Genomic DNA, 26,137 nt, shown 5'->3' on the forward strand with positions numbered 1-26,137 from the left:
ATTACACTTACCCAATGTACTACATGAAGCAGTGAATCCTCCTCCACACCTCGAATCTCAGGTAAAGCCCCGTTTGCATCCAAGTTCTAATGAGTGAAAGTGCTAAACTTTAGCACTAGCTCATCCAAACAGAAGTGCTAATGGGTGTGCTAAACTTTATTCAAGACAAAAATTTTAGCATGTCCATGAGTGCTAATATGTGCTAAAGTTTAGCACTTAACTTTAACTCCTCTAAACAGGTTCTAAATCAACCACCAATTTTGTACGAAGCCCGTCTAGGTTTATTTTTTTAATATCTAAGGGACAGCTCTCCTGCCATATAATTTTTTAAAAAAGAAAATGCGATCACCAACTAAAAGAATAAGAAAGGAAGTAGACTTGTACCATCAGCTTATTAGTAGCCGCCTTTGCTATCTCAGACAAACAAAATTTTGGGAAATTCCATTATCTTTGCCGTCACCGCCTATAAACTCAGTGAAAAACCTTTGTTCTTTCCGAAATTGCAATTCCCTTTTCATACTCTTTTTCACTTATTCCTTGTCTAATTGGCATGGTACTATGCCTCTGAGAGCGGCCTCAGTGTGTGCAAAGACGAAAGGCCGCGTGAGCCAAGTTTTATATTACCGGCAGTTTGATAAGAAAAGCAACATCACCAATTTATATACGCCATCTCTGCTAATCAGCTCTCATATAGGAACGAAAAAGAATCATGAACCCACTTTTTTTCATAACCATCATGCAAAAGATATTTCAAGTTTTGAGAAATAAATAAAACTGCATTTAAATCGCAAGTCAACACCTCTGTATGTATTATAGACTGGCCAGCTACTTGTGTTTGCGGCTACAACATTTTTATATTTTTTTAGGAGGATAGAACATTTAAAACAAAACAATACTTAGAGATAGCAGCATAGCTGGTGGATTAGCTGGTCAACAATAATGGAGTAGTCTTCCACAATTAGGCACTTTGATTACCTGACGGCAAGCAAATAGCCCGGCACTACAATTCTAGTGATGACGATTACACTAAACCTCACATCTTCTGTCCTTTCGAAAATAATTAAGACATCACATGGTTCACGCTATCACCGATATTTCAACAAAAAGTTCGAAGAATTTGGCCTCGAATTTAAATTTCCGGCCGGGTCCTTATGAACAGCTCATGGCCGTAGCTTAGTGTCTGCGTGCAGTTTTCTTCAATTCTGTGAGCTGGTCAACCTCTATCAGTACACGGTGCATTAATATCAGCAAGGACTCCATCTATTTAAGCAGATGATGATCCCTTCGTTGCAGATGCTCACAATACACGAAGCCAGCTCTAGCTGAGGGCTGAGGCAACTCATCCTGACCATGGCTTTTCGCACCCTCCCTCTTCCCTGGCTTCCCTGCCTCTGCGCGGTTGCCGCCGTAGTCTTGTTGGGGCCGCCGCCGCCGCCGCCGCCGACCCGGCGAAGGGATTCACGGCGGTGAGCCTGAGCGAGAGCAACTTCGTGCTGCAGAAGCCGTACGACCTGCCGAGCGACGCCCGGTACAGGTTCCGCGGCGGCGTGCGGCAGCTGTGGGTGCTGCCCTCCGCCAAGCCCCACACCCCTCAGAGCAACACCAAGCCAAGAACCGAGATCAGAATCACGGTGTGATAACCGCTTAATTTAATATTATTTTAAGCGAACCGCTGCTTATTATCGTAGTATCGCACGAATGGTGCGCCACGGGTTATCCCACATCTCAATTATAAACGACCAGCCCATCATTCATAAAAAATGATATCAAATCCGGTAGTTCCGGTACGTGCTCCACCATATGCCCAAGATCATGCATACACATATACCGTCACAAGCCCATATATCACCGATGATCCACAAAGAACAAGTTTTAATACAAAGCTAAACCAACTGGTCATTACAAGAGTAATATAGAGGAAAGTTCCAAATCTGAAATTTAAAGGTTCAAATACGAGATACAAGCCTTGGTCTCACAGTTAACATTAGAGAGGGGTATAGACCATAGAGTTTAATGTTCAAAGTGATATCCCCAATTACAATTGCGCAGCGGAAAAACATAACGAAAAGATCAATGGCATCTTGCTCAAGGACACCATTAAAACCGCGTCGGCCTACCTCACCCGCGCCGGAATCGGCGGGGTAGAAATGGCTAAACACCACTTCCGGCTCACATGCATCTTAGTTAAAAAAGCAATATGAGTACAAAGGTACTCGCAAGACTTACACAAATAAATAATAACTAAGGATTATGCAAATGAAGGCTCACAAAAAGAGGCTTTAGATTTAAGTAATTTACATAAGCATGGGCTCCCTAGTTCCACCACCTAGCTTCCTAGCATTTTAATTAGCTTGCCTAACCCACCTCAAGTTTTAGTTAATTTAATCAACCAACCACTATGTATCACAAAGAGGTAACATGTACCTATCTAACAAGACCAAAACTTCTACGAAGACTTCATAGGATAAAGAGCTTGCTCGTGACCGAGAGCGTGGCAATTCAAATTGATTGGTTAACTTTGCAAGGGTGTACTTCTTTACCCACACAACACAAGGAAGCAATGCAAACAATGGCACAATAAAGCTCAATTACTAATTTTTAATTCTAAGACCGAAGGCGGCCTTGCTCACACAACAACTTAGTAAGCATAATCCTGATTTTATTTCTGCACATAGAGGATCTCAAAATAAAATCATGAGAGTTGAATTTGTAGCAAAATTATTTTTATAGAATTACTTATGCATTTTACAATTTTCAGCTACTAGAATCAAGTTAAATCTTAAAAGGTATACAAAGCATCTTCATAAATCCTTAGAGAATTACCAGAGATAAAAGACATGATAAATAGGTGTTATCGCAGTATTTTGACCGGGCCAGAAGTGGGCCATGGAGCAAGATGGGCTTAGAAGGCAGTCGTGACAAAGCTTGCAAATTGGGCCCCGTGCGGAAGATGGAGGCCATAAGGCCGTGTAAATTAGGAATAAGCAGTTAAGATTCGTGTCGTGTTAGGTTAGGGTTAGTTAAAGAGAACAAGTCTACGGATTATAAATATGTACCATGAATAAACAAGAAACAGAATCATTCATCATCAACTCTCGGCGTATCGCCTCCCCTATTCCAGGGTTTTCATCGGGTAAGTGCCATGCAACCTCGATCACGCTCTATGTGATCGGGGTAGCGTCACCTTTGCTCGCTCGTTCATACGTTGCTCGTGCTGAAGCCTTGTAGATGGCGAGTAGCGTTGTTTATCCTGGCATGCGTTGAGTAATCTTTTCTTTTTGTGCTTTAATCGTGCTTTATATGTTGCTCTCGCATGTTTGATCGTCGTGTCCGTTTATGGATACGATGGTTTTGTCTTGTTTCGTAGTTATCAGTAGATCCAATCTGTTATGGCTGGTTTCTATTTATTTAGAAGCTTGGTTCGATATGTGCATGATTAGGCCTTGCAAACGAGTTGAATGATCCGATAGTATGCTCTGTATCGGCTTTTCGCTTGAATGGAGGTTGTGTCAGGGATCGGCTTTCAGTTGTTTCCTTGCTCTCTGTTTAGATCGTTTTGTCGATGCTTTCGTGTATTTGTTAGGCTCAATTACGTGTAGGATGTTCCGATCGTGCAGTGAGAGCTTGGTCGTCGTAGATTGGATTAGATTGTTATTTATGAAGCAAGTTTTATTAGGATGTATACGTGTGTATGTATCTATGTTGCCCGTTTCAAAGATCCAATCCGGCATTGATGCAATCGGCTCGTCATAGCCGATGCCGGGGAGGAGATGATGAGCCGATCACGGCTCGGACTAATCTTTACACATGTCTGTGCACACAGGAGTACGACACGTCACACCCTCCTGATCGGGTGCAGGATCAGGTGGCACGCCTAGCGACTCTCAGCCAGGGCGCGCGCCAGATCACTGGGCCGTTGACCGAGGGACCGGGGTCCACCAGCCATCCCGGAAGCCTCCCGGTTCCTCGTGTTGCCTGTCGCTGCCCGCCGGCGGGTTTTGACCGACAACACATTCTGGCACGCCCGGTGGGACCTTCTTCATCGACTTCGTCATCATTATCGGCATCATCTTCATCGACTCCGTTGTCTTCGTCGACTCCGTTAGTGGTGGTCAATAAGATGGCAAGGGAAGATCCGATCGCTTACGAGGAGCTCTCTGCTGAACACAAGCAGAGGTACGATGAAATCAAGACTCAGTTTGAAGCCGATCTCATCGGCTCTTTCGAAAGGACTCGCAACCACGGTATCAGGTGGAGAGATTTTTCACCTGAAGGTGCTCTTGATGGAGTGGATCTGTCTACCCCGTCTGAGGACCGTACCAGAGCTTTGCGGCAGGAGGTGAATTATGCAGTGGCTCATTCGTTGCACCGGCATTCTGAAAGCTTGGTTAATGCTTTTGAGCGTGTATCTTTACGAGTGGTCCAAGAAATTATGAAGCATCAACATTCTCCGACTGGGCCTGCTCTGGGAAGCCACAAGGGAGAGTTGCCATTCCAGACCAGACCTCCTTTGCCTTATGCGCTTGCAGCGGCGGAATCACATGGTGCTCCAGCTTACGTGGTTTACAAAGTGGGAGGTGATCCCACAGATCACCAGTTCTTCAATGAGCCACCCAAGGAAATCCCACATGGTTACATGTGTGCATACATTCCGGATAGCAATAACCCAATGCATCTCTCACAGAAAGTAGCTGGAGGGGTTTCTGGAGCTGACGCAGATAAACAAGCTTGGCTAGCAACTTATGCCACAGGGCCGAGTCATGACAGTGTGCACTCGGCCCCCGGGTTACAAACGGCGGAGCAAATTGGTGCCATCCTAAGGGATCAATTCGGCATTTTGCCGAAAAGGAGAGCGATCGGCTATACAAAGCCGTATCCAAGCGATTATGACTTAATTCCATTGCCACCCAAGTATCGGCTCCCTGAGTTTACCAAATTCAGTGGGGCAGAAGGTTCTAGTTCTATCGAACATGTGAGCCGATATTTGGCACAGTTAGGCATGATTTCTGTATCGGATCCGTTACGAGTAAGGTTCTTCTCACAATCGCTTACGGGATCGGCCTTCGGGTGGTATACGTCATTGGGTCCTGACTCCATCCGTACATGGAAGCAGTTGGAAGAACAATTTCATATTCAGTATCATTCAGAAGCTGCAGAAGCAGGTATTGCCGATCTGGCGCAGATGCGACAGAAGCGTGGAGAAACCGTGGCAGAATTTATTCGACGCTTCAGGGAGATGAAGAACAGGTGTTATTCAACGCGGATCTCAGAAAAGGAAGCTGTGGAATTGGCGTCTCTAGGGTTATTGAAGCCGATTAGAGATCTGGCTTTTCAATTGGAATTCACTTCGTTGGCACATCTCGTCCAGAAGTTGACGATGCACGAGCAGCGTCACCCTGAGCTGTATCAAGAAAAGTTCAAGCGCCAAGTAGCGCTAGCTGATACTGAAGAAGCCGATGACTCCGGAGAAGAAACGGAAGTATCGGTTGCAGAGTGGGCTCGTGGTGCAAATCCTGTATCGTGTAAGTGGGTAAAACAAACAGGACCGGCAAAGGGGTTTGATTTTGATGTGAGCAAAGTGGAACAAATTTTTGACTTATTGTTAAAAGAAAAGCAGTTGAAGTTCCCAGAAGGGTACAAACCCCCTATGGCGCAGGAATTGAAAGGAAGATCATATTGCAAATGGCATGATTCTTTTACCCACAGCACAAGCGATTATAAGGAACTCCGTCGGCAGATACAATCGGCTATTGAACAGGGCCGATTGATCCTGGGCCAGACCGTCATGAAAGTCGACACTCAGCCGTTCCCTGGTGTCAATATGGTGGAAAGTAACGATCGGACGGCAAGGCGACAACTGGACTTCGCACTGGGCATCAACATGGCGGGGGTGGCATCACGCCGCCAGATCAAGGATGGAGAGGCCGATTCGAGCAATCGGCCCCAAAATGAAAAGGATGAATATGTTACAGAAAGGCAAGTAAGGTACGTAAGGAATCAACGGCCAACTTCTTCTGATCTTCTCAGGAAGTACGAGTATCAGTACCAGCAGCGCCTCCATCGAGAATCTGAGGAAGAGGAGTATGAGCGCCGGACCGGAAGCGCTTGAGGAAGCACGAAGAAGCCCGCGATCATTGGCACTGCCCGTTCTTCAGGTACTGTTGGGATTCAGGTATGAGCCGATTGCCTACAATCAGGGATTGCCCAGAGTGTGGACCAACGAGACCAGAAGCAAGGGATTCGGTTTTCTAGCGGATAGGACCTGCCCCAATCCGGCAAGTGCGGGTTCGGTCACCACGAAAGGAAGACGAAGAAGAAGACAGGTATCATCGTCCTCGTTGGTGCCCCGATGGACTTAGTCGTTCCCAGAAGCGCAGGGTTCAGCGGCTGCATAGCTTGGAGGAGGCCGAAGCCAAGTACATCGAGACTTTAAGGAAGACGCGACCGGATTTGGCAGAACAAGTTCATTATGTGCAGGAAAAGGAGTCGCACCCGCCCAGGAAGGAATGGCGGCCCAAGTCAACAAAAGCCGATAGGAAGGTATCGGCTGATGCACATATGGTTTTTGTGCTTCCTGCAGAGTTCCACGCGAGGCCCCAGGAGGAGCCGTCGGTAGCCCAACTTGATTTGGGACCTCGGCCGGTGATATTCGAGAAGCCGCAAGTTAAGAATTACAAACACCTGAAGGCTTTATATCTTAAGGGGTTTATTAATGGTCAGCCTGTGAATAAGATGTTGGTAGATACGGGAGCAGCGGTCAACATTATGCCGTACTCGGTCCTGCGCCGTTTGGGGCGGTCCACTGCAGACTTGATCAAGACCAATGTCACCCTAAGTGATTTTAATGGGCAGACTTCAAAAGCCCAAGGTGTCCTCAGTGTGGACCTCACCATCGGAAACAAAACCGTCCCGACTTCGTTCTTCGTCGTCAACAGCAAGAGCACCTACAATGTTTTACTTGGGAGGATTGGATCCACACCAACTGTTGCATCCCTTCCACGATGCATCAATGTTGATCCAATGGGATGGAGACGAGGTGGAAGTGGTCCAGGCAGACGACTCGATCGAAATTTCACATGCTGCCATGAGCATTTGGGATGCGGAAGACCAAGAGCCGATTTCAGAAATAAGCCTAGAAGGGTGTGATCGCATCGAGGCTACAAAAAACGGAGTAAGGCTGGTCTTATCCACTGGCCTCACAGAGTAAAGGAGCAGGGAGCGACATGTTGTAGCAGAGCCATAAAGGCCGATTCTTGCAATCGGCCCCGGAAGACCGAAGTTGTAAAGACAAATGTGTTACGTAGTCGTTATGAAATGGCCAGCATTGGCAGCCGGCCTTGTTCTTTTTACAAAAACTTGGAAAACAATGGGATGTGTGGAACGGCCGACCTTAACGATCGGCCGAGTTTTTTATGCTGTGTCCTTTCTTCATCTGCAATGTTGATCTAACGGAAGAAGAAGGGAAGTTAGGATATGGTTTCACATCGGCTGATGAACTTGAGGAGATAGACATCGGTCCTGGGATAAGCCACGACCAACCTTCATAAGTAGGAAGTTACACCCGTCACTACGAGAGCCGATAATAGCTTTGCTGAAGGGATATGCCGATTGCTTCGCCTGGGATTACACAGAGATGCCTGGACTGGATAGGAGTATAGTAGAGCATCGGTTCCCCTTAAGAGTGGTTTTCGACCGTTCCAGCAACGGGCACGGCAGATGAAAGCCGAAGTCCTGGTTGAAGTAAAGAGAGAAGTAGAAAAAGATGCTGGAAGCCGGATTTATCAGGACTTGCAGGTACGCTGAATGGATCTCGAGCGTCGTGCCCGTACAAAAGAAAGATGGCCGATGGAGGGTGTGCGTGGACTTCAGGGATCTTAATAGGGCCACTCCGAAGGATGAATACCCGATGCCCATTGCAGAGACATTGATCAATGCTGCCGCCGGCCACAAGATTTTGAGTTTCATGGATGGTAATGCAGGATATAATCAAATCTTCATGGCCCCTGAAGATATACACAAAACTGCGTTCAGAGTGCCTGGAGCGGTGGGTTTGTTCGAGTACGTGGTTATGACTTTTGGCCTGAAGAATGCTGGTGCTACGTATCAGAGGGCTATGAACCATATCTTCCATGATCTGATCGGCAATCTAGTAGAAATTTATATCGACGACGTCGTGGTAAAGTCAGCATCGGTCGAGGGACATCTAGACGACCTGCGGCGAGTTCTGGAACGAACTAGAAAGTTCGGGCTCAGGATAAACCCAAAGAAGTGTGCTTTTGGTGTGTCGGCTGGGCAGTTCCTGGGATTTCTGGTTCATGAAAGAGGAATAGAAATTGGCCTAAAAAGTCAGGAAGCCGTACGCACCATGGTGCCGCCCACCACCAAGAAAGAGCTCCAGCAGCTCATTGGTAAGATTAACTTTGTCAGGAGGTTTATCTCTAATTTGTCTGGACGAATTGAGCCTTTTATGGAGTTAGTCAAGACTAAAACCACTGACGAGTTCCGCTGGGGGGCAGAACAGCAACGGGCATTTGATGAAATCAAAGAATATTTGTCGAAACCACCTGTGCTAGTGCCACCACAACAGGATAGACCATTCTATATATATTTATCAATGGGCAACACTTCTATTGCTTCAGTAGTGGTACAGTTATATGATGGCAAAGAGAAGGTGGTCTTTTATCTCAGCAGAAGGTTATTGGATGCAGAAACAAGGTACCCCGACATGGAAAAACTTTGTTTATGTTTATTTTTTACATGCACCAAGCTTCGCCATATCCTGCTATCGGCTGAAGTAGTCGTCATCTGCAAATCGGATGTCATAAAACACATGCTATCGGCTCCTGTTTTGAAAGGCCGATTGGGGAAGTGGATGTTCGCGTTATCAGAATTTGATATCCGATATCAACCTGCAAAAGCAGTTAAAGGGCAGGCGTTAGCAGATCTCATTGCTGAGAGGGTTAACACCAGTATTGCAGCACTTGCTATACGAGCCTGGGCTATATACTTCGACGGATCAGTTTGTGGAGATGGATGCGGCATCGGCGTTTTACTGGTATCGCCTCGGGGGGCAACGTATTCTTTCTCGATCAGATTACCTGTCGCCTGTACCAACAATCTTGCAGAATATGAGGCGGTACGAAAAGGTATGGAATTGCTTCTAGAGGCCGGAGCCGAAGCAGTGGAAGTTTTTGGGGATTCAAAATTGGTGATTTCCCAGCTTACAGAAGAGTACAGGTGCGAAAGCGAGCTGTTGTTCCCAATGTGGGTCCAATGCCAGGAGCTAATAGCTCAGTTCAGGTACATTAATTTTTATTGGATACCTAGAGCTCGGAATGCCGAAGCCAATGATCTAGCACAGCTGGCTTCAGGGTACAAAGCCGATGGGTCAGTTCATCAGGCATATTTCCTGGACCAGGGAGATTGGAGAGCCGATATCTTCAATTACTTGAAGGATTCGGCTCGGGGGGCACCCAAGAGGATACGATAAAAAGATATGAAATATGTTCTCATAGGGGATGATATGTTCTACAGGACCTTAGAGGGGTTACTGCTTAAGTGTTTGGGGCCAGTTGAATCCAATCGGCTCCTGCATGAAGTTCATGAAGGAACGTGTGGGACCCATCAGTCGGCCCACAAGATGAAGTGGCTAATTAGGCGATCAGGATACTACTGGCCCACCATGCTTGAAGATTGTTTTAAATATTATAAAGGATGTCAGGCATGTCAGAGGTTCGGAAAGATTCAGATGGTGCCAGCGTCCGTTATGAACCCCATCATTAAACCATGGCCGTTCAGAGGCTGGGGTATGGACATGATCGGCAAAATTAATCCTCCATCTAGCAAGGGTCATCAGTTCATTCTAGCTATCACATATTATTTTACCAAATGGGTGGAAGCAGTTCCGATGAAGTCGGTGACATCTAGGGATGTTATTCAGTTTGTCAAAGAGCACGTCATTCACAGATTCGAAATTCCACAGACTGTTACAACAGATGGTGGCTCGGTTTTCATTTCAGAAGAATTCAAGAAGTTTGCTGCTGATATGGGAATCAAGCTGATTAGATCGTCTCCATATTATGCTCAGGCAAATGGACAGGCTGAAGCGTCCAACCAGAGTCTTATCAAGTTGATCAAAAGAAAGATTGATGAATACCCTAGACGTTGGCACGAGGTCTTGTCAGAAGCACTTTGGGCATACCGCATATCATGTCACGGGGCGACAAAAACTTCTCTTTACCACTTGGTCTACGGGCAGGAGGCCGTGTTACCATGGGAGGTTACGGCCGGATCAAGGCGTGTGGAATTCCAGAATGACTTATCCGCCGAAGAATATGCTACTCTGATGAGCGATAATGTGGAAGATCTCACGGAACTCAGGCTATGGTCACTGGAGAAGATCAAGGAGAATAAGGCTAAAGTGGCCCGTGCATATAATAAAAAGGTTAAGCCAAAGGAGTTTCAAGTGGGAGACTTGGTTTGGGAAGCAGTATTACCATTGGGAACTAAAGACGCGGCCTATGGCAAGTGGTCTCCAAATTGGCACGGGCCGTACAGGGTTGACCAAGTCCTACCTGGGAACGCGTACATGCTTGAAGAATTGGACGGCGTTAAGTTCCCAGTAGTAGTCAATGGCCAACACCTTAAGAAGTACTTCCCAAGTATGTGGGCTAATGAACAATGAAGCCGATGATGCCCATCAGGCCACAAGCCGATGCAACCAGCAAGCTAAGTAGGGGGGCAGAGGCTGAGTCGACGACGATCGGCGTTGGCAATACAGGAAGCGAAGAAAGACCAATAAGTGTTGATCGGCTCGATCAGATTAGAACAGTCGATGCGGTGCCATCGACTCTAGAAGTGTGCTTATGGCAATCAAGCATCGCAGGTTATCAAACAGCCGATGTGCCACCATCGACTTTAGAAGTGTGCTTATGGTAATCAAGCATCACAGGTTATCAAACAGCCGATGTGCCACCATCGACTTTAGGTTCGCTACATAAAAACACCACAGGTTTACCACACAAACGCAAAGTTTATCTCGGACAGGGCTGCAGAAGGAAGGCGTCGATAGCAGCGATAGCATCAAGACGGATGCGGTCAACCTCAGCAAGCACTGCTTCGTCCTCTTCGTCTGCCCCCGGCACCACCTGTTTGTTCAAGCTGTTCAGCTCGGCTAAGTCTGTCTTCAGCTCAGTGGTTAGGACTTCTGCCTCCTGCTTGGAACCCGCGATGAGATTCTTCTCCTCCTGGATGCGCTGCTTGGTGGCCTGGACCTTAGCTTCAAGGTCTTCCAGTTCTTTCTCCAAGAGGTGAAGCCGATGGGCAGAAGTAGATGTGTCGATCTTGGCGTCGAGTGCGGACTTTTTCTTGTTGATCGACTGACACATCTCGGCGATAATGGTCCTTAAGAGCGATTGGGAACGCCGGGTCTCGATCCTGCGGCGAGCCTCTGCCACGTTCGCTTGAAAGGAAGAAAGGTACCCTGCTGGCAAGAGCTTGACCTGGAGGCTTACAGGGAGCTGGGAGCTAACCTCGTTGAGGATCTGCTTGATTGCACTGGAATCCTGAATCAAGGCGAAGATGGAACCCGACAGAAGATCCTTCACACGAAGAAGTTGATCGGCAGCGCTGGTTAGGCCTGAGGAAGAGTCATCGGCCTCCAATATGGTTGACCCAATCGTGGCAGGGTCAAACGCAAGGAGCTCCGAAAGATCCAGGTTCTGAAGGAGAAGAGAGTGAGACAGGCATTACGAAAAAGACCAAAATGGCTACAAAGAGAAGATGTACCTGTCTCGAGAAGGAAGCGGCGATGGCCAACGAAGGGGCGATCGGCTCCCGGGAGGGCGTCCCTTCCGAGGAATGAGCGGTGGCGGCAGAGGCCATGTGGATTGCACCTCCAGAGGGAGAAGCGACAGCCGATGGGGCAGCAGTCGGCTTTACAGAAGCAACAGCCGATGAAATGGCGATCGGCTCCGCTGAGCGTACCTCTCGTGCAGGGGAATCAGCAATAGCTGAGGCAGGAGAGGGTCCTTCCAGACAGGAGCCGACGACCTGCAGACCTGGCGAAGCAGCTGGGGCAGCAGCCAATGCAGAAGGGTCTTCCAAGTTGGTCGCACCAGGATCACGGAGGGTGATCAGGGCCCTGATGGGTGCATCCACGTCCTCTGGCACCTCCGAAGACGAACCTTTCTGGCACGGGGGTTCCTCCCCGCTGGAGACTTCTACAACGGCAGGCTACAAGAAAAGAGAGTGTCATTAAAAGAGATATGAACAAAAACCCGATTGCAAAACGGGAAGAAGGGCCAAACCTGGTTGGTGACTGGAGATGGTGGATTAGGGGAAGACGGCGCGGCTTCCTTCCGGACCTTTCTGACGAGAGTCTTCCTCGTCTTAGCGCCGGCCCGGGGGGCAGCAGCTTCAGAAAACCGTTTTCGCTTGGGAGTCAACTTGGCGGTGCTCGGCTGAATCTGCATCACACTCTTTGATGGAGGGGGTGCGTTCCTGCCAAAAAGGACCACAGGAGCGACCGCCCGGAAACAAAAAGGGGATCCATCCTCGTTCGTCGGCTCTGGGCCATCTTCTTGCTGCAGAAATAAGGTGAATTCAGGAGGGATCTAGCAAAAGTTTAAAGAAGGAATATTAATCCGAAAAGGCGGTACCTCTCCATCGGGGATGTCATATTCAGGGTCGATCTGCTGTAGCATCGGACCCAGAGCCCTTCGGAAAACATGAGTTTTCCACATCGTCCACCATCCATCAAAATCGACAGCCGAGGAGGTGAAGGTAAAGTTGGCAGGGACAGACAAGGAAAGGTCTGTGAACAGGCTATAGCATCTCTGGGCGGTCAGAGCGTCAGGGAGGTCCACCCTGTTGGATGTCAATAGGTGGAGAAGGAAGTGGGGAGGCACCTGTGCAAGGCCAAATTGCCAGGCTGCTACGACCGGCTGGTAAAACTCATAACCGGGTTTAAGAATCCGGTTAGAGGTGCTCATGCCAACTGGGAGAAGGCAGGGCCGAACCATGATGGAATAAAGGTGCCTAGTGTCAGCATCATAGGCAATATCAGCCAAACGGAAGGTGGCCGGGTTCTCGAAGAGTTCAGAACCGGCATAAGGAAGAAAGTCTGGTTCATCAAGGCCTTTATAAAAAATCTTGAACCAACGGGAAGCAACTGGAGGATTCAATTTCCCACCAGGAAGACTGTATAAGGCCTGCCCGAAGCTAGTACACCTAATCTGTCTTCCACTTAGATCAGGGAAAGAATTGCCGACTAAGGAGGGGAAGTCAGGGTTAGAATTGTGGAAATAAAGACGAGCCCACAACTGAATGAACCACCATGGGCCACCAGTCCTAATTTTCTTCTGGGTAAGAAGGCTGGAAGTCATCAAATGGAGATAACGGTAAAGTTCCCCCAGAAATAGTCTGCCGAGGCCAACGGGTTGACCCTTGGCCAGTTCATAAGCCAAGGAGAGATAGTTCTTGGTCGGGGCAAGAGAAGGGCCACAGAAGAGAAAGTGTTCAAGCCATAGGTTCAGAAAGGCTGTGTGCTCCTTTTCCGATACAGGGCCCTTGCTTTTCTGGTGTTGGCTCAGGTATGTGCTCCAGTTGGTGCATTCAGTCTTTGAAGACAGTTTGTAGGGGACTACATGGAGGCTATAGGCAGAAGGGCAGGCTGAAGATATGTTTAGGCCGGTAATCATCACAACATCTAACAAGGTTGGTGCCAATGGGTTATGCCCGAAGAGGAAACAATTCAAGGCATCAGACCAGAAATAGCTGATGGTCTTCAGAAGGTTCTCATCTTTCTCAAGGGGGGAGAGGGATAAAGACAGAGCATCGGCTATCCCGATTGATTCCCATAAGGGCTGGTAGGTGTTCGCTACCCTATTGTACCAAACTGTCCAGCCTTCAGGGGGGTTTGGCCAGGCGCGGAGGCAATCTGACCAAGATTCTAGATCTACATCCTGGCTCACGAAGGGGATCCGGTTGGCCTCACACGAGATCAAATCTACAGGCTTTTCGTAGGAACGAGGTCCAAGGCAGAAGGAATTGGGGGAAGAAGGGTGCGGCAAGAAGATATCGGAAGCCTGAAAAACCCCAAGAAATCAAGATTGCCGAGGAAAAAAGTCATTTAACTGCGCAGTGAAAATTTGCGGATGCTGCATTAAATTAATGGGGGTCGGAGTTTACCTTCAGACCAAAGGCGGCGGCGGCGGTACGCGAGGATTCTGCCATCGGGAATCTTGAATCGGGACCTTGGAGAATGGATCTAGGCTCGGCGGCGCAAGATCGGATGAGTGTCTCAAAGACTAGGGGAGATCTTGCGGCAAGGGTTTGCGAACGAAAAGGAGATTGGAATTGATCTTCGGAGGTTTGCACTGGATTGACCGGCAGAAGGTAAAGTAAATTGAAGAGCGGTTTTAGATCCGGAGTGGTATACCCTAAGGCCGATGCGTTGCCATCGGCTCTTGAATAAATTATTGTGCATAATAAGAGGGGTTAATACAAAAGAAGATCCCATTCATAGCAAGGCAGTAAGAACAAAAGAGGAGCTAACTACTCCTAGAGATAACCTAGCAGAGATGCTACGATCTACCACCAGTACACATCAGAGGTCTTGCGGCGCTTGGACGGTAGAGCAATGCTGGTGCCGCTACTGCTGCTACCGTCGCGGCCATCGTCGTCGTTGTCCCCGCCACTGCTGCTGGTGAAGCCGTCATCATCGTCGGCTCCTTCGCGGCCGTCGGAAGTGTCGTCCGATGACCTGTCGAAGAAAAAGGTACCTGCCATCGGATCTTCCTCGGAGGAGATGGAATCGGATTCTTCCTCTGAGAGAGAAAGGTCTTCTCCCCAAAGGGCATAGTCTTCCTCTTCTTCCAGCTCGGCTCCGAGGAGGAGTGCGAGATCCTCGCCATCAGTCAAAGATTCGTCGTCCTCGGACTGGTAATGGAAGTCCCACTCTACCGCGTCCCAATGCAGGGGAGCACGGACCTCATAAGCGGCGATTGGGTCATATTCTGGAGTTGGTTCTCGTGTTGTTTCGGATTCATAAGAGATAACAGAGGAGGCAGAGGAGGAAGAGGCCATGGTAAAGGAAGGGAGGAGGAGTCGGCGATGGTCATGAGGGAAAGTGGTTAAAGAAGGTGCTGGAAACAAGTTTATAAAGCCAACGAGTGGGTGAAATGAATCGGCACCGTAACGGTTCCCTAGGAGGCCGACGCAGAGCAGTCACGTCCATCGGAAGCCGAAAGGGCACGGTTGTACGGATCGGAAGACGAAGGGTCAAGGCGGTGATGATTTCGGAATTACCATTACCGAAACCAGGAGGGCACGTGTTATCGCCGTATTTTGACCGGGCCAGAAGTGGGCCATGGAGCAAGATGGGCTTAGAAGGCAGTCGTGACAAAGCTTGAAAATTGGGCCCCGTGCGGAAGATGGAGGCCATAAGGCCGTGTAAATTAGGAATAAGCAGTTAAGATTCGTGTCGTGTTAGGTTAGGGTTAGTTAAAGAGAACAAGTCTATGGACTATAAATATGTACCATGAATAAACAAGAAACAGAATCATTCATCATCAACTCTCGGCGTATCGCCTCCCCTATTCCAGGGTTTTCATCGGGTAAGTGCCATGCAACCTCGATCACGCTCTATGTGATCGGGGTAGCGTCACCCTTGCTCGCTCGTTCATACGTTGCTCGTGCTGAAGCCTTGTAGATGGCGAGTAGCGTTGTTTATCCTGGCATGCGTTGAGTAATCTTTTCTTTTTGTGCTTTAATCGTGCTTTATATGTTGCTCTCGCATGTTTGATCGTCGTGTCCGTTTATGGATACGATGGTTTTGTCTTGTTTCGTAGTTATCAGTAGATCCAATCTGTTATGGCTGGTTTCTATTTATTTAGAAGCTTGGTTCGATATGTGCATGATTAGGCCTTGCAAACGAGTTGAATGATCCGATAGTATGCTCTGTATCGGCTTTTCGCTTGAATGGAGGTTGTGTCAGGGATCGGCTTTCAGTTGTTTCCTTGCTCTCTGTTTAGATCGTTTTGTCGATGCTTTCGTGTATTTGTTAGGCTCAATTACGTGCAGGATGTTCCGATCGTGCAGTGAGAGCTTGGTCGTCGTAGATTGGATTAGATTGTTATTTATGAAGCAAGTTTTATTAGGATGTATACGTGTATATGTATCTATGTTGCCCGTTTCAAAGATCCAATCCGGCATTGATGCAATCGGCTCGTCATAGCCGATGCCGGGGAGGAGATGATGAGCCGATCACGGCTCGGACTAATCTTTACACATGTCTGTGCACACAGGAGTACGACACGTCACACCCTCCTGATCGGGTGCAGGATCAGGTGGCACGCCTAGCGACTCTCAGCCAGGGCGCGCGCCAGATCACTGGGCCGTTGACCGAGGGACCGGGGTCCACCAGCCATCCCGGAAGCCTCCCGGCTCCTCGTGTTGCCTGTCGCTGCCCGCCGGCGGGTTTTGACCGACAACAATAGGTTAAAAAAGGTGGTTTTGCCATTTTACCATTTTTCAAAAAAAAGTTATAGGGTAAACAAGCTTGCAGGAAGGATATTAAAAAACATGCTAAAACTCTAACAAAAAACCTGGAAAAAGTTGCATAAGCTGCACCAACAATTAGTATTTTTAGCAGGGAGTCTAACAAAGTTTAATTTAATATTTTTAGAGCATCACACAAATAGTTAAGCATTTAACTATATTTGGAGAGGACAAAATTTAACTAATTGTACAGAGCTTTAACATGCTCAAACTTAATTTTCCTACGTATATCTATTGCAGATGAATCAAACAAATCTAGTTTCATAATTTTTGGAGACCTGGAATATTTTCTATGCATTTTACAAGATCACAGCATAAATTAATTAAAGGAACTGCAATCGCTAGATCCACCCGGATCTAGCGCTCTTGGGCGCCGACAAGCAGGCTCAGGCTGCCAGCCCTGCCCCAGGCGGAGTCAAGGCCAGCCGCAGCCTTGACTCACCACGGGCGCGGCCAGCGCACGCCCGCGACGTGGCCCGCGCGTGGCGCGACGCCGCGGCGGCCGATGGGGGTGGCACGACCCCAAGGCGAAACGGGGCGGAAGCGCGCGCGCACGAGCAGCACAGCGCAGCGGCGGTGCGCACCCGCGTCACAGGCGAGCGGGGCAAGACAGCGAGCGGCGGCGCGGCGGGGAGCAGCGGCGGCGGAGGGAGGCTTGTGTCGTGGAGTGGCTGCGGGCGGAGAGAGGGGTGGCGGTCGGTCGGGACCGAGCGAGGAGGAGGAGGGGGTGGTGCAAGCGCACGGAATCGAATGGGGGCTCACCGACGGCGGCGTACTGCGGTGGCCGGCGGGCGGAGGGAAGAGGAGGCGGCGGGTGGAGAAAAGCTAGGGTTTTCGGGGGAAGAAGAAGCGACGCGTTTGAACGGGAGAGGAGAGGAGAGAGCAGGCGGGCGCGGGGTGATTCCCGACCGAGGCCACGCTGGCCAACCGGCGGGCGCCGAAGCGACGCCCCCGCGCGGCCGGCCAACGGGCGGGCGCGGGCGCACGAGGAAGATGGAGGGAGGGACTGACGGGTGGGGCCGAGGGCGTGGGGAGAGTCTGACCGATGGGGCCGGGCAGGAAAATAACCGAAAAAGCAAAGCCCTAATTTCTAAATTCGAAAACTGCTACTTCCCGTGGGTCCAAAATTTCCCAAATTTTTACTGGAGTAAGATCACACTACCAAGAACACAATGCAAAAACAAACACTCAAAAAGCTATTAAATATTGCTCACAAAAATTCCAACAATCTTGCAGTTTTCAAAATTTCCAAGAATTTTATGGCTCGGGATAAGCATCAAAAAATTGAGGAAAAATATTTAAAATTCACCATTTGAATTCTAGTATTTTAATAAAATGTTTAGGGGCATAGTTACTTAGGGAAATTGGAACTTCCTTTACAACCTTCACTCACACAAAGCATGAAATATTAAATACACCAATCCAAAACATGCACATGATGCTTGATTATGAATGGATGATGCTCATGATGCTGTGGTTAACTTTTTGATCACGTTAAAATGTTTTGGGTCGTGACAGACGGTCTGTACTCTGTAACATCAGCAGACAGATTTTGCAGCACTCGATCTGACTCCAATCCCTTGTTTTATAGAAAGTACTGATCTTCGATTATCATTGCTAATATACATACTCAGTTGAGACTTACTAATTAATTGGCAATTAAATTTTGTTTCTAGGGTTACGACTACTCTTCCGGAGTGTGGCAGTTCGAGGGCTACGGCTACGTGCCCTCCGGCACGACGGGGGTGTCCATCATGCAGGTGTTCGGCGGCGGCGAGTCCGCCACCACGCTGATGCTGCACGTCTACGACGGCGAGCTGCGGTACTACAGCCAGCGGGTGGTCGAGGGCAACATCTACGACCGCTGGTTCCAGCTGAACGTGGTCCACGACGTGGACGCGTCGAGGCTCACCGTGTTCATCGACGGCGTCGAGCGGCTGCGGGTGCCCGGCCGCGGCGGCGACTCGCACTACTTCAAGTTCGGCGTGTACACGCAGCACGACGCGTCCAGCTACATGGAGTCGCGCTGGAATAACATCATGATACTCAGGAAATAAAGACTCATCGATCGACTGCATGATCTCTATTATTTCATACGTCATGCATTAAATTCTATATATGAACAGCCTATGAGATAACAAAATGATATTATGCATTGGATATGATTATTACACTTTATCAACTCAGACAACTACTCTAGGCAACTGAAGCGGAGAGAATCCCCACCTTTATTCATTTTATTGATTCGACTCACAATGGTCTACCAGTACGTTTCTAAAAGCAAATGTATTTTTAGTGACATGAACTCAAATTTTCTTTCTAATTTATTAGTATTTATATAAAACTTTGTGTTTTCCTCCATGAATCGACTAGGAGGGGAGAATTAAGAAAGATAAAAGGCATTTACGCCATGTCAACCCCATTTGCTAATTCATTTTTTCCATACAAGGTGGTAATCCACCCATTTACTGTGATTTATACTACCTTTTAATTTTAATTTCTTTACATTAGGAGCTGTGAGGCCTAAACTTCCACTGCCTTATGTATGCGGGATTTTTCATCTATTGATAGAAAAAAAAATCCTCCACCTCAATCAGATCCGCTGATTTCCGATCGAACGGCTCGTTGAAGGGCATGCCGTAGGTATTGCAGCTCCGAACCGGAATGACGACGGGGTGAAAAGGGAAAGCGAGACCGCCACATGCCTCCTCGCCTCCTCCTCCTCCTCCTCCTCCCTCGCGGCGGCCTCCTGCCCCCTCTCCGCCGCCGCTCGCCGGCGCTTTCTCCTCTTCTCCGGAGAATCCCCTCGAACAAGGCCCCCGGATACTTCTTCCTCTCCCCCGTGTGCGCCTTCTCCGGGTACTCCGGCATGGCGGCGGGTTCGCCGGAGCAGCAGCAGCGGAGCGTGGTGGTGAGGGAGACCGTGGAGCTCACGGAGAAGGAAGAGCAAATCTTCCGACGGCTTCTTGACGTCGTCCGCCACTTCGGCCTCGGCACGCAGCTCCGCGTCGCCGGCGGCTGGGTCCGGGACAAGGTGAACTTTTTCGTTCCTGCTGCGCCCCCCCCCCCCCCCCCCCCCCTTAATTACAAAGGGAGCTTTATCTTGGCCCATTGGAGGTAGAGTATCAGAAATAACCATGGAAATTTTAAAAGTGGTTGTGTTGAGAATGTAAGGTTTAAATGGGGTTTAAGGGTGTGATTGCTCGCTGTTTACACAAAGGCGAGGTTTTTAAATTATAGGTTGCAATTTTTTTCTGTTGACAACTTGGCATTTTATAAATTTTTGGGGAGCAAATTGTTTAATGCTGAGTAAAATGAATATTTGTATCCTCTAAGGTGCTACTGTTGATTTCTGAGGGCAGTGCTTTGTGATTGAGTAGGTGATCTTTTTCCTGTCATAAACCACCAGCAAAGGGTTGGGTAAGGGTCAGGAGAGGTTCCTCCTTTCAGTTGGGTATTACAATCTTTTGTGTACTTTGATATGATGAGGAACATTTTTTTATTGAAATTATTCCACATCTGTGCGGACAATCGTGTTCTTCGACTGTGTTTATGGTTCATGCTTGTCAATCGCATAAACTGCAGTGCTGATTAGGTCAGGGGATCAGGGGATGCCCAGATCACCTTATTTGTTGGCCTTGGATTTATTGTAGCCTGTATGCGAGGGAAAAATCTATTTCGACTGTAGTTCACTTGGAATTTTTTTGCATAACGAATCATATCATAATGGTTTGCCCTAAACTAGCCTCTCATAATTGTTGCCTAGTTTTATGACTTGACTTTTGCCTTGGCAGCTATTGGGGAAAGACTCCGCTGACATTGACATTGCCCTTGATAATATGACGGGCCAGAATTTCTGCGAGAAAGTAAATGAGTACTTAGAGTTGATAGGGGAAGAGCAGAAAGGAATCGGTGTTATCCAGTGGTATGTGATTCTTATTATGCTAATCCTGAGTAACTCATTACTGTCGTTGCTTATACCATTTTACACTTGTTTGGTACAAAACGTAATTGCACTGGTTGATATATCATGACTGTTTGTTTATCCATTAGCTTGAATCATGACTTCTATTAGTGTTTTGCAGCAACCCTGATCAATCGAAGCACTTGGAAACTGCTAGGATGCTTATACTTGACATCTGGATTGATTTTGTTAACTTGAGATCTGAAACGTATGCTGAAAACAGTCGTATTCCTACCATGGTGTGCACTTATATCCATCCCTTTGCATGGTTATTTCAGTGACTTCATTTGCAGAGTACATATTATCTCTTTGCACATTTGAGTTATTTGTTATTGAGAGATATTGTCACATGCCTATATGCTTAGCTGAACATTCCCCCATAGTATTGGCATGTCCCTTTTGGCTTTTGGGTGTCTTGTATTGTCGTGAAGGTTTAACATCCAAACCTAAGTTGACTCAACTGTGATAGATAGCCATTAACATTTTTGGCAGCTCAATGTTTGTAACGTTCTTATTTTTCGCTTGATTTATATTTAGATCCTCCATTTTCAGGAGGTTGGTACTGCCAAAGAAGATGCACACCGCAGGGACTTGACGATTAATAGGTAATACTTTGATATTCCATTTCCAGATGGGTTTTTGTATCGCCAAAATTTTTCTTCCATCATTGCAATTTTGATTCTAGTTTGAAATCAAAACTTTGAAGGCAAGCCTATTCTTCACAAAGCTGTATTTATTTTGTTCTTTTTCTATCTTTGACAGTTTGTTCTTTAACATCAACAATAACTCAGTGGAAGATTTAACTGGAAGAGGTGAGTTTCTATGGAACAAGTACTTAATTTGATGTGGCCATTTTTACAATGCTTATGCTGCTATGTCATTATGAAGGTATTGAGGATCTCAAAAAGGGCCTTATTGTTACTCCTTTACCTGCCAAAGCTACCTTCCTTGATGACCCACTTAGAGTTCTTCGAGCAATAAGATTTGGTAATTTGAAACATCTCTCAGTTCTCTAATATTTTTCTATGCTAAATTTATTATATCAAGAAAGTATTCATGATAAGTTTACTTCCGAATAAGTGGATAATGGGGAATGTTCTTTGTCAAGAAATGAATACTGTGAATTATAATAGAAGAATATAACTGTGAATTGGAACATCATATTTTCTTTGCACAGACTAATGCTTGCCCCTCTCAGCTGCTAGATTCAACTTTACATTAGCTGAAGACTTGAAGGAAGCCGCGTCTGATGAAAGGGTGAAGTCAGAACTTGGTAGCAAGATTAGTAGAGAACGTATCGGTCATGAGGTCGGATGCCGACACCATTTACTGCTAATTACTGCTGGTTCTTTTTTTTTTGCTGCTTTATTGTACAATCAAGCCTTTTGTCATTTTTGATGAACTTGGTAAAATAGCATGCAAAACCCTTGGTCATCAATTTCTTTGTTTGTATATTTGCAGATTGATCTCATGATGTCAGACAAACACCCTGTTAAAGCAATGTGTGACATCCGTGATTTGGGGCTATTTTACGTTGTATTTTCTTTCCCAGAGAACTCCACCCCTCCAGTTTTTGACAAATGTGATTGGTATGCCTTGTCCTTACATCTTGTATTCTTTATATCTTGGATTCAGGCCAATGTTTGTGATGCAGTTGGATCTCAAAATACTGTAGCTGTTGGATTGTGGAAGTGTAGAAGACACCATTGTGTACTACCATTTAGCATCTCTACTTTAATGTAGTCTCATCTCTTATATCCTATGGGTATGCAGGCAGTGTGTTTCGCATATTGAAGCAGCTTGGAATCTTGCATATTCTATTGGCAGCTCTGTGTTCAGCAGTGGTTCTGACCCCAAGTTGCAGGTCTGAAACTTTTAGCATACTTCTTGATAAATGACACTGTGATTGTGATTTGTTCTCTCTTGGCTTCCCTAACATTAAGATGTGTTATGGTGTTTAGGATGAGCAGCGAAGGCTTTACCTGTATAGTGCATTATTCATTCCACTACGAAATATGTTCTACTTGGACAAAAGATCTAAGAGGGTAACATCTAAGCTCTGCATCATCCATTTTTTTTAATGCAAGGCTGTGAAAGTTTCAAACTGGCAAAAATTTGTTTGTGTTCTTGTGTTCACTTCAAATTGTTGACTTAAAAGCAGTGTGTCAATGGGTGCATTTACTTAACACTAATTTGCTATATTGAAATGTTATGTGCAGTGCTCTTGATGCTTTCTGTCAGAACCCTTTAACAGTTTAAGCAGACAAATTTATATTTGTTAACAAGCTAATTGGTTCGAGTGAATGCTTAACTGCTCTAAGATACATAGAAGTGGGTACTTTTACTAGCTCAGTTTAAAATAATGTCACTTTTGACCAAAGCAGTCATAATTTTGTTACTGCTTGCTAATTGGACTTCAGACAAAGAGCATCTGCTAACCTTTTGGATATCTGGGTTCATTTTGATTATTTGTCCAATGCACCTCATGGAGTATTACCTCCCTTTGGCCACTTACCTTGGTGGAAATTGCTGTACGTTGTTACTCATACCACTGCATGCTTGCTACCTAGCATCACTCTCAGGGAAGCTCGCATGCCTGTGGAGGGACAATTTGTAGTTTTATCTGGCTTCTGGTGTCCAATAACCAGATCTTGATCTGTATTTGTGGGTAATTTCTTTGAAGGTTGGTGACTAGATAGTTTGTTGCGCCATAAATATTTTGGTGCTTGTTTTGGCTGCTAGGAAATGAGCAAGTAAATCTGGATATTAAAAATCCACTTGAACAAATGAAGCTGCTCTTAAATATCCACGTTCATGTTCATTGTATTATTTCTTTCAATTGTGTGCTGAAGAGTCTGTTGCATCATCAGCAGGTTCCTGTGTCTAGCTATATTATTAAGCACTCACTAAAGTTGAAAGCTAGCGATGCTGAAACGGTATGTTCTGTTGAGTTGCTCCCAACATGATTCTGGTCAGTCTTGTGTACTGAGACAACAAATTAACTTGTCATAATGTTGTGCGCCCTTAAAGGTTGTCAACATACATGCTGCTAGTGAGAAGTTTGCTGAGTTAGTTCTTCTCCTTGAGTCAAGTGTTGATGTGAGAACTCTCAAAGAGAAGCTGGAAGATGAATATCTTGAGATACCTACAGACAGTGTGAAACGTGTTTGTGCAGGTCAGTATTCAACATAATGTGTTTTTGCAGGTCAGTATTCAGCATTGTAGTTTTAAAATTTGTAAGGTCCTCTGAACTGGTTTGTCCTTTGTAATCTGATACTGTTTGGTGTTTGCTTAATTTGATTGTGTGATATAGTTTGTTACAATACTTATAGTCTTTGAGATACCTACAATCTGATATCCTTTGTATACATTTGATTATTACATTAGTTTGTTACAGTACTTGCACATTTTCTAATGATTTAATCTGATTCTTTCATTATCATAAGACTGATATTTGGTTTGTTTTAAGCAACACTTTGGACCAAAGCATGTGACACTCTCAGCATTTTAGGACTTATTCTACGAGAAATAAAGGACTTTTGGCGGGTGGCACTGCTTGTATCCATTCTCTCCTACCCAGAAGCTGAAAATGCTGCTGACATCCACAACAAGCAGGATGAGCTGCATTGGAGAAAAGAGAAATACATCAGAGTTGAGCGTGCCATAACTGACCTAGGTAACTAGTAAATGATGGTTGTGGTATTTGTAATTTTCCCATAACGGCAACCGCGGGGATTTACTTGTTCATAGTGTTGCTTAACTTCCTGGTTTGTTGTTTTGCTTCTCCAGATCTTGATGGGGTGTGGAAGTTGAAGCCGGTACTCGACGGCAAATCTATTATGGGAGTTATGCAGGTCAAGTCAGGAGGCCCATTGGTAGGAACATGGGTAAGTACACTATGACTCTGCATATCACACTAATTCTAGACCCAGAAAAAACTTGGCATGACACGTGTTCCTTGCCGCAGCAACAACGTGCCCTGAAATGGCAGCTTGCGCATCCGAACGGAACCATGGATGAGTGCATCGAGTGGATGAAGCAGTCGCAGTCGAAACGCCAAAAAGTAGAATCCAGCACTAGGATGGCATTTTGAGCATAGGCCATAGGCAGTCTTCAGATAGGTAAACCAGCTGCAGTAGCAACAGTTTGCGTCAGTTTAGCCACCTGGGTTGAACACTGAAACGTCTGCTGCCACCTGTGGGAAATGTAAAACCGTCTTCATAGGATCATGTCTTGGTGTCCGTGGATTTGATGTCACCAGTTTACCCAATGAGTTTTCGATTATTTTTGAAAAAGTACCCATCTTCTGGTTATCATGTAGTGGTTCCAATTAAATTCTAGGTGACCGATTACAAGTGAACTCTGACAAGAACACTTGAAAATGAAAGAAATTGGAAAGGAAAGACTGGAGGAAACCTTTTTTTTTACCAAGACAAACCGGTGTTTGAGGCAAGGAGGCACCATTGCTGTGAAGGAGGCAACTGGTGCCCTGAGCTGGCGTTGGCCGCCAAGTTGGTTTTGAGAACCCTCTACGCTCTCTTTTGTAGAAGAAAAGAAAATAAGATAACATGAACATTTGTTTTGGAAAAATGAATTTAGATATAGTGATGCAGCATTTTGAGAGTACTATTTCAACAGTTTGTCACTAAAGGTTGAATTAGTTGGTTGGCTAAATTGTTGAAAGGGTCTGACAAAATATAGGTCAAATCTTTTGAAATGTTAAAGCACATAAAGTCAGCAATCATAAATAAATAAGCATAATGAAGTAGCAATAAGGGGGAAGAAGGAGAAGTACGAGGGAATTTTTTTTGCCAAAGGCCCGTGGGCCGTGCGGTGGGAAAAAAATAACCTGAAGCATTTGTCATAGCAAGATAGCTTAATACATGTTCTAAGGAAGCATCACTGCACAAGACCACACATAACCAGCTTAATTATCCATCTAAGGAAGAATCACTACTAGGTCATAGCATATCAGAGACATCTGGTATGGTATCACCAATCACTATTCCAATGTCATCAATTGCTTTAAGGAAGCAGTGACCAGGCGACCAGCACATGCAGCCTAGTCTCCCCAATCACGAAATAGCCGTCACTTCTCAAGGCACATCTAGCACGGAAAGTTATCTCCCTCGCGGCGGTAATGCTACTCTGGCCATCTTCACCTAGCTGCGCAGCCTCGAAGCCAAGGATCAGTTTGCCTTGCTCCTCAACGACCACGACGCTGCGCTGCAGATCAACCTTCCCATCATCGGCGACGGACACCTCCCGTCCTCGGGTGTCCAGCAGCACCGCCTCCTCGCCGATGCTCACGGTGCGGGCGGTGAGGCGCGCGCAGAAGTTGCCTGATCCGGCGGTCATCCGGATGGAGATGGTCGCCTCCAGGGAGCACGTCACATGTGCGAACCTGACCTCGATTGCACTATGCTCGCTTGAAACCACCTCTGTTATGGCGTAGCTGGCGTCCCTCGTGAGGTTGAGGTTGTCGCACGCAAGTGTCAGTTTTAAATATGAACCAGTTCTACTCGCATATTAAGTAAAATATGCACTTGTACCAATTCCGTTTACATTTTTATCCTCGCTCCATGTAAAAGGATTAATCCGGGGTTGAAATGT

General features: G+C 46.6%; 2 protein-coding genes across 3 annotated transcripts; both read left to right on the plus strand.

Moving 5' to 3' along the window:
- The first annotated feature begins 1,350 nt into the window (after positions 1–1,350).
- Positions 1,351–18,617, plus strand: LOC112883917 (citrate-binding protein-like). Its single transcript, XM_025949184.1, is given in 3 exon segments — positions 1,351–1,428; positions 1,431–1,631; positions 18,237–18,617. Coding segments are annotated over 3 exon segments (660 nt in total).
- A 614-nt stretch (positions 18,618–19,231) lies between these two features.
- On the plus strand, positions 19,232–24,948 carry LOC112887885 (putative CCA tRNA nucleotidyltransferase 2). Of its 2 annotated transcripts, none has more exons than XM_025954172.1 (15): positions 19,232–19,594; positions 20,355–20,485; positions 20,646–20,763; positions 21,077–21,129; positions 21,287–21,336; positions 21,413–21,511; positions 21,723–21,832; positions 21,986–22,113; positions 22,298–22,388; positions 22,486–22,569; positions 23,395–23,460; positions 23,555–23,699; positions 24,036–24,200; positions 24,314–24,411; positions 24,492–24,948. In XM_025954172.1, exons 1-15 carry the CDS (start codon positions 19,262–19,264, stop codon positions 24,615–24,617), a joined length of 1,797 nt encoding a protein of 598 aa, XP_025809957.1. In that variant the 5' UTR covers positions 19,232–19,261; the 3' UTR covers positions 24,618–24,948. The 2 variants fall into 2 exon arrangements, with proteins under 2 accessions (XP_025809957.1, XP_025809958.1); XM_025954173.1 differs by having other exon boundaries at positions 23,398–23,460.
- The last annotated feature ends 1,189 nt before the right edge of the window (positions 24,949–26,137 follow it).

Source organism: Panicum hallii, chromosome 3, assembly GCF_002211085.1.
Source record: "Panicum hallii strain FIL2 chromosome 3, PHallii_v3.1, whole genome shotgun sequence".
NCBI classification, from domain to species: Eukaryota; Viridiplantae; Streptophyta; class Magnoliopsida; order Poales; family Poaceae; genus Panicum; species Panicum hallii.

Coding starts and splice junctions, on each gene's coding strand:
- LOC112887885 (XM_025954172.1), top strand. CDS start 19,262: ATGCCTCCTCGCCTCCTCCTCCTCCTCCTCCTCCCTCGCGGCGGCCTC. Junction 21,337..21,412: donor GGAAGATTTAACTGGAAGAG/GTGAGTTTCTAT, acceptor GTCATTATGAAG/GTATTGAGGATCTCAAAAAG. Junction 24,201..24,313: donor GCGTGCCATAACTGACCTAG/GTAACTAGTAAA, acceptor TTGCTTCTCCAG/ATCTTGATGGGGTGTGGAAG.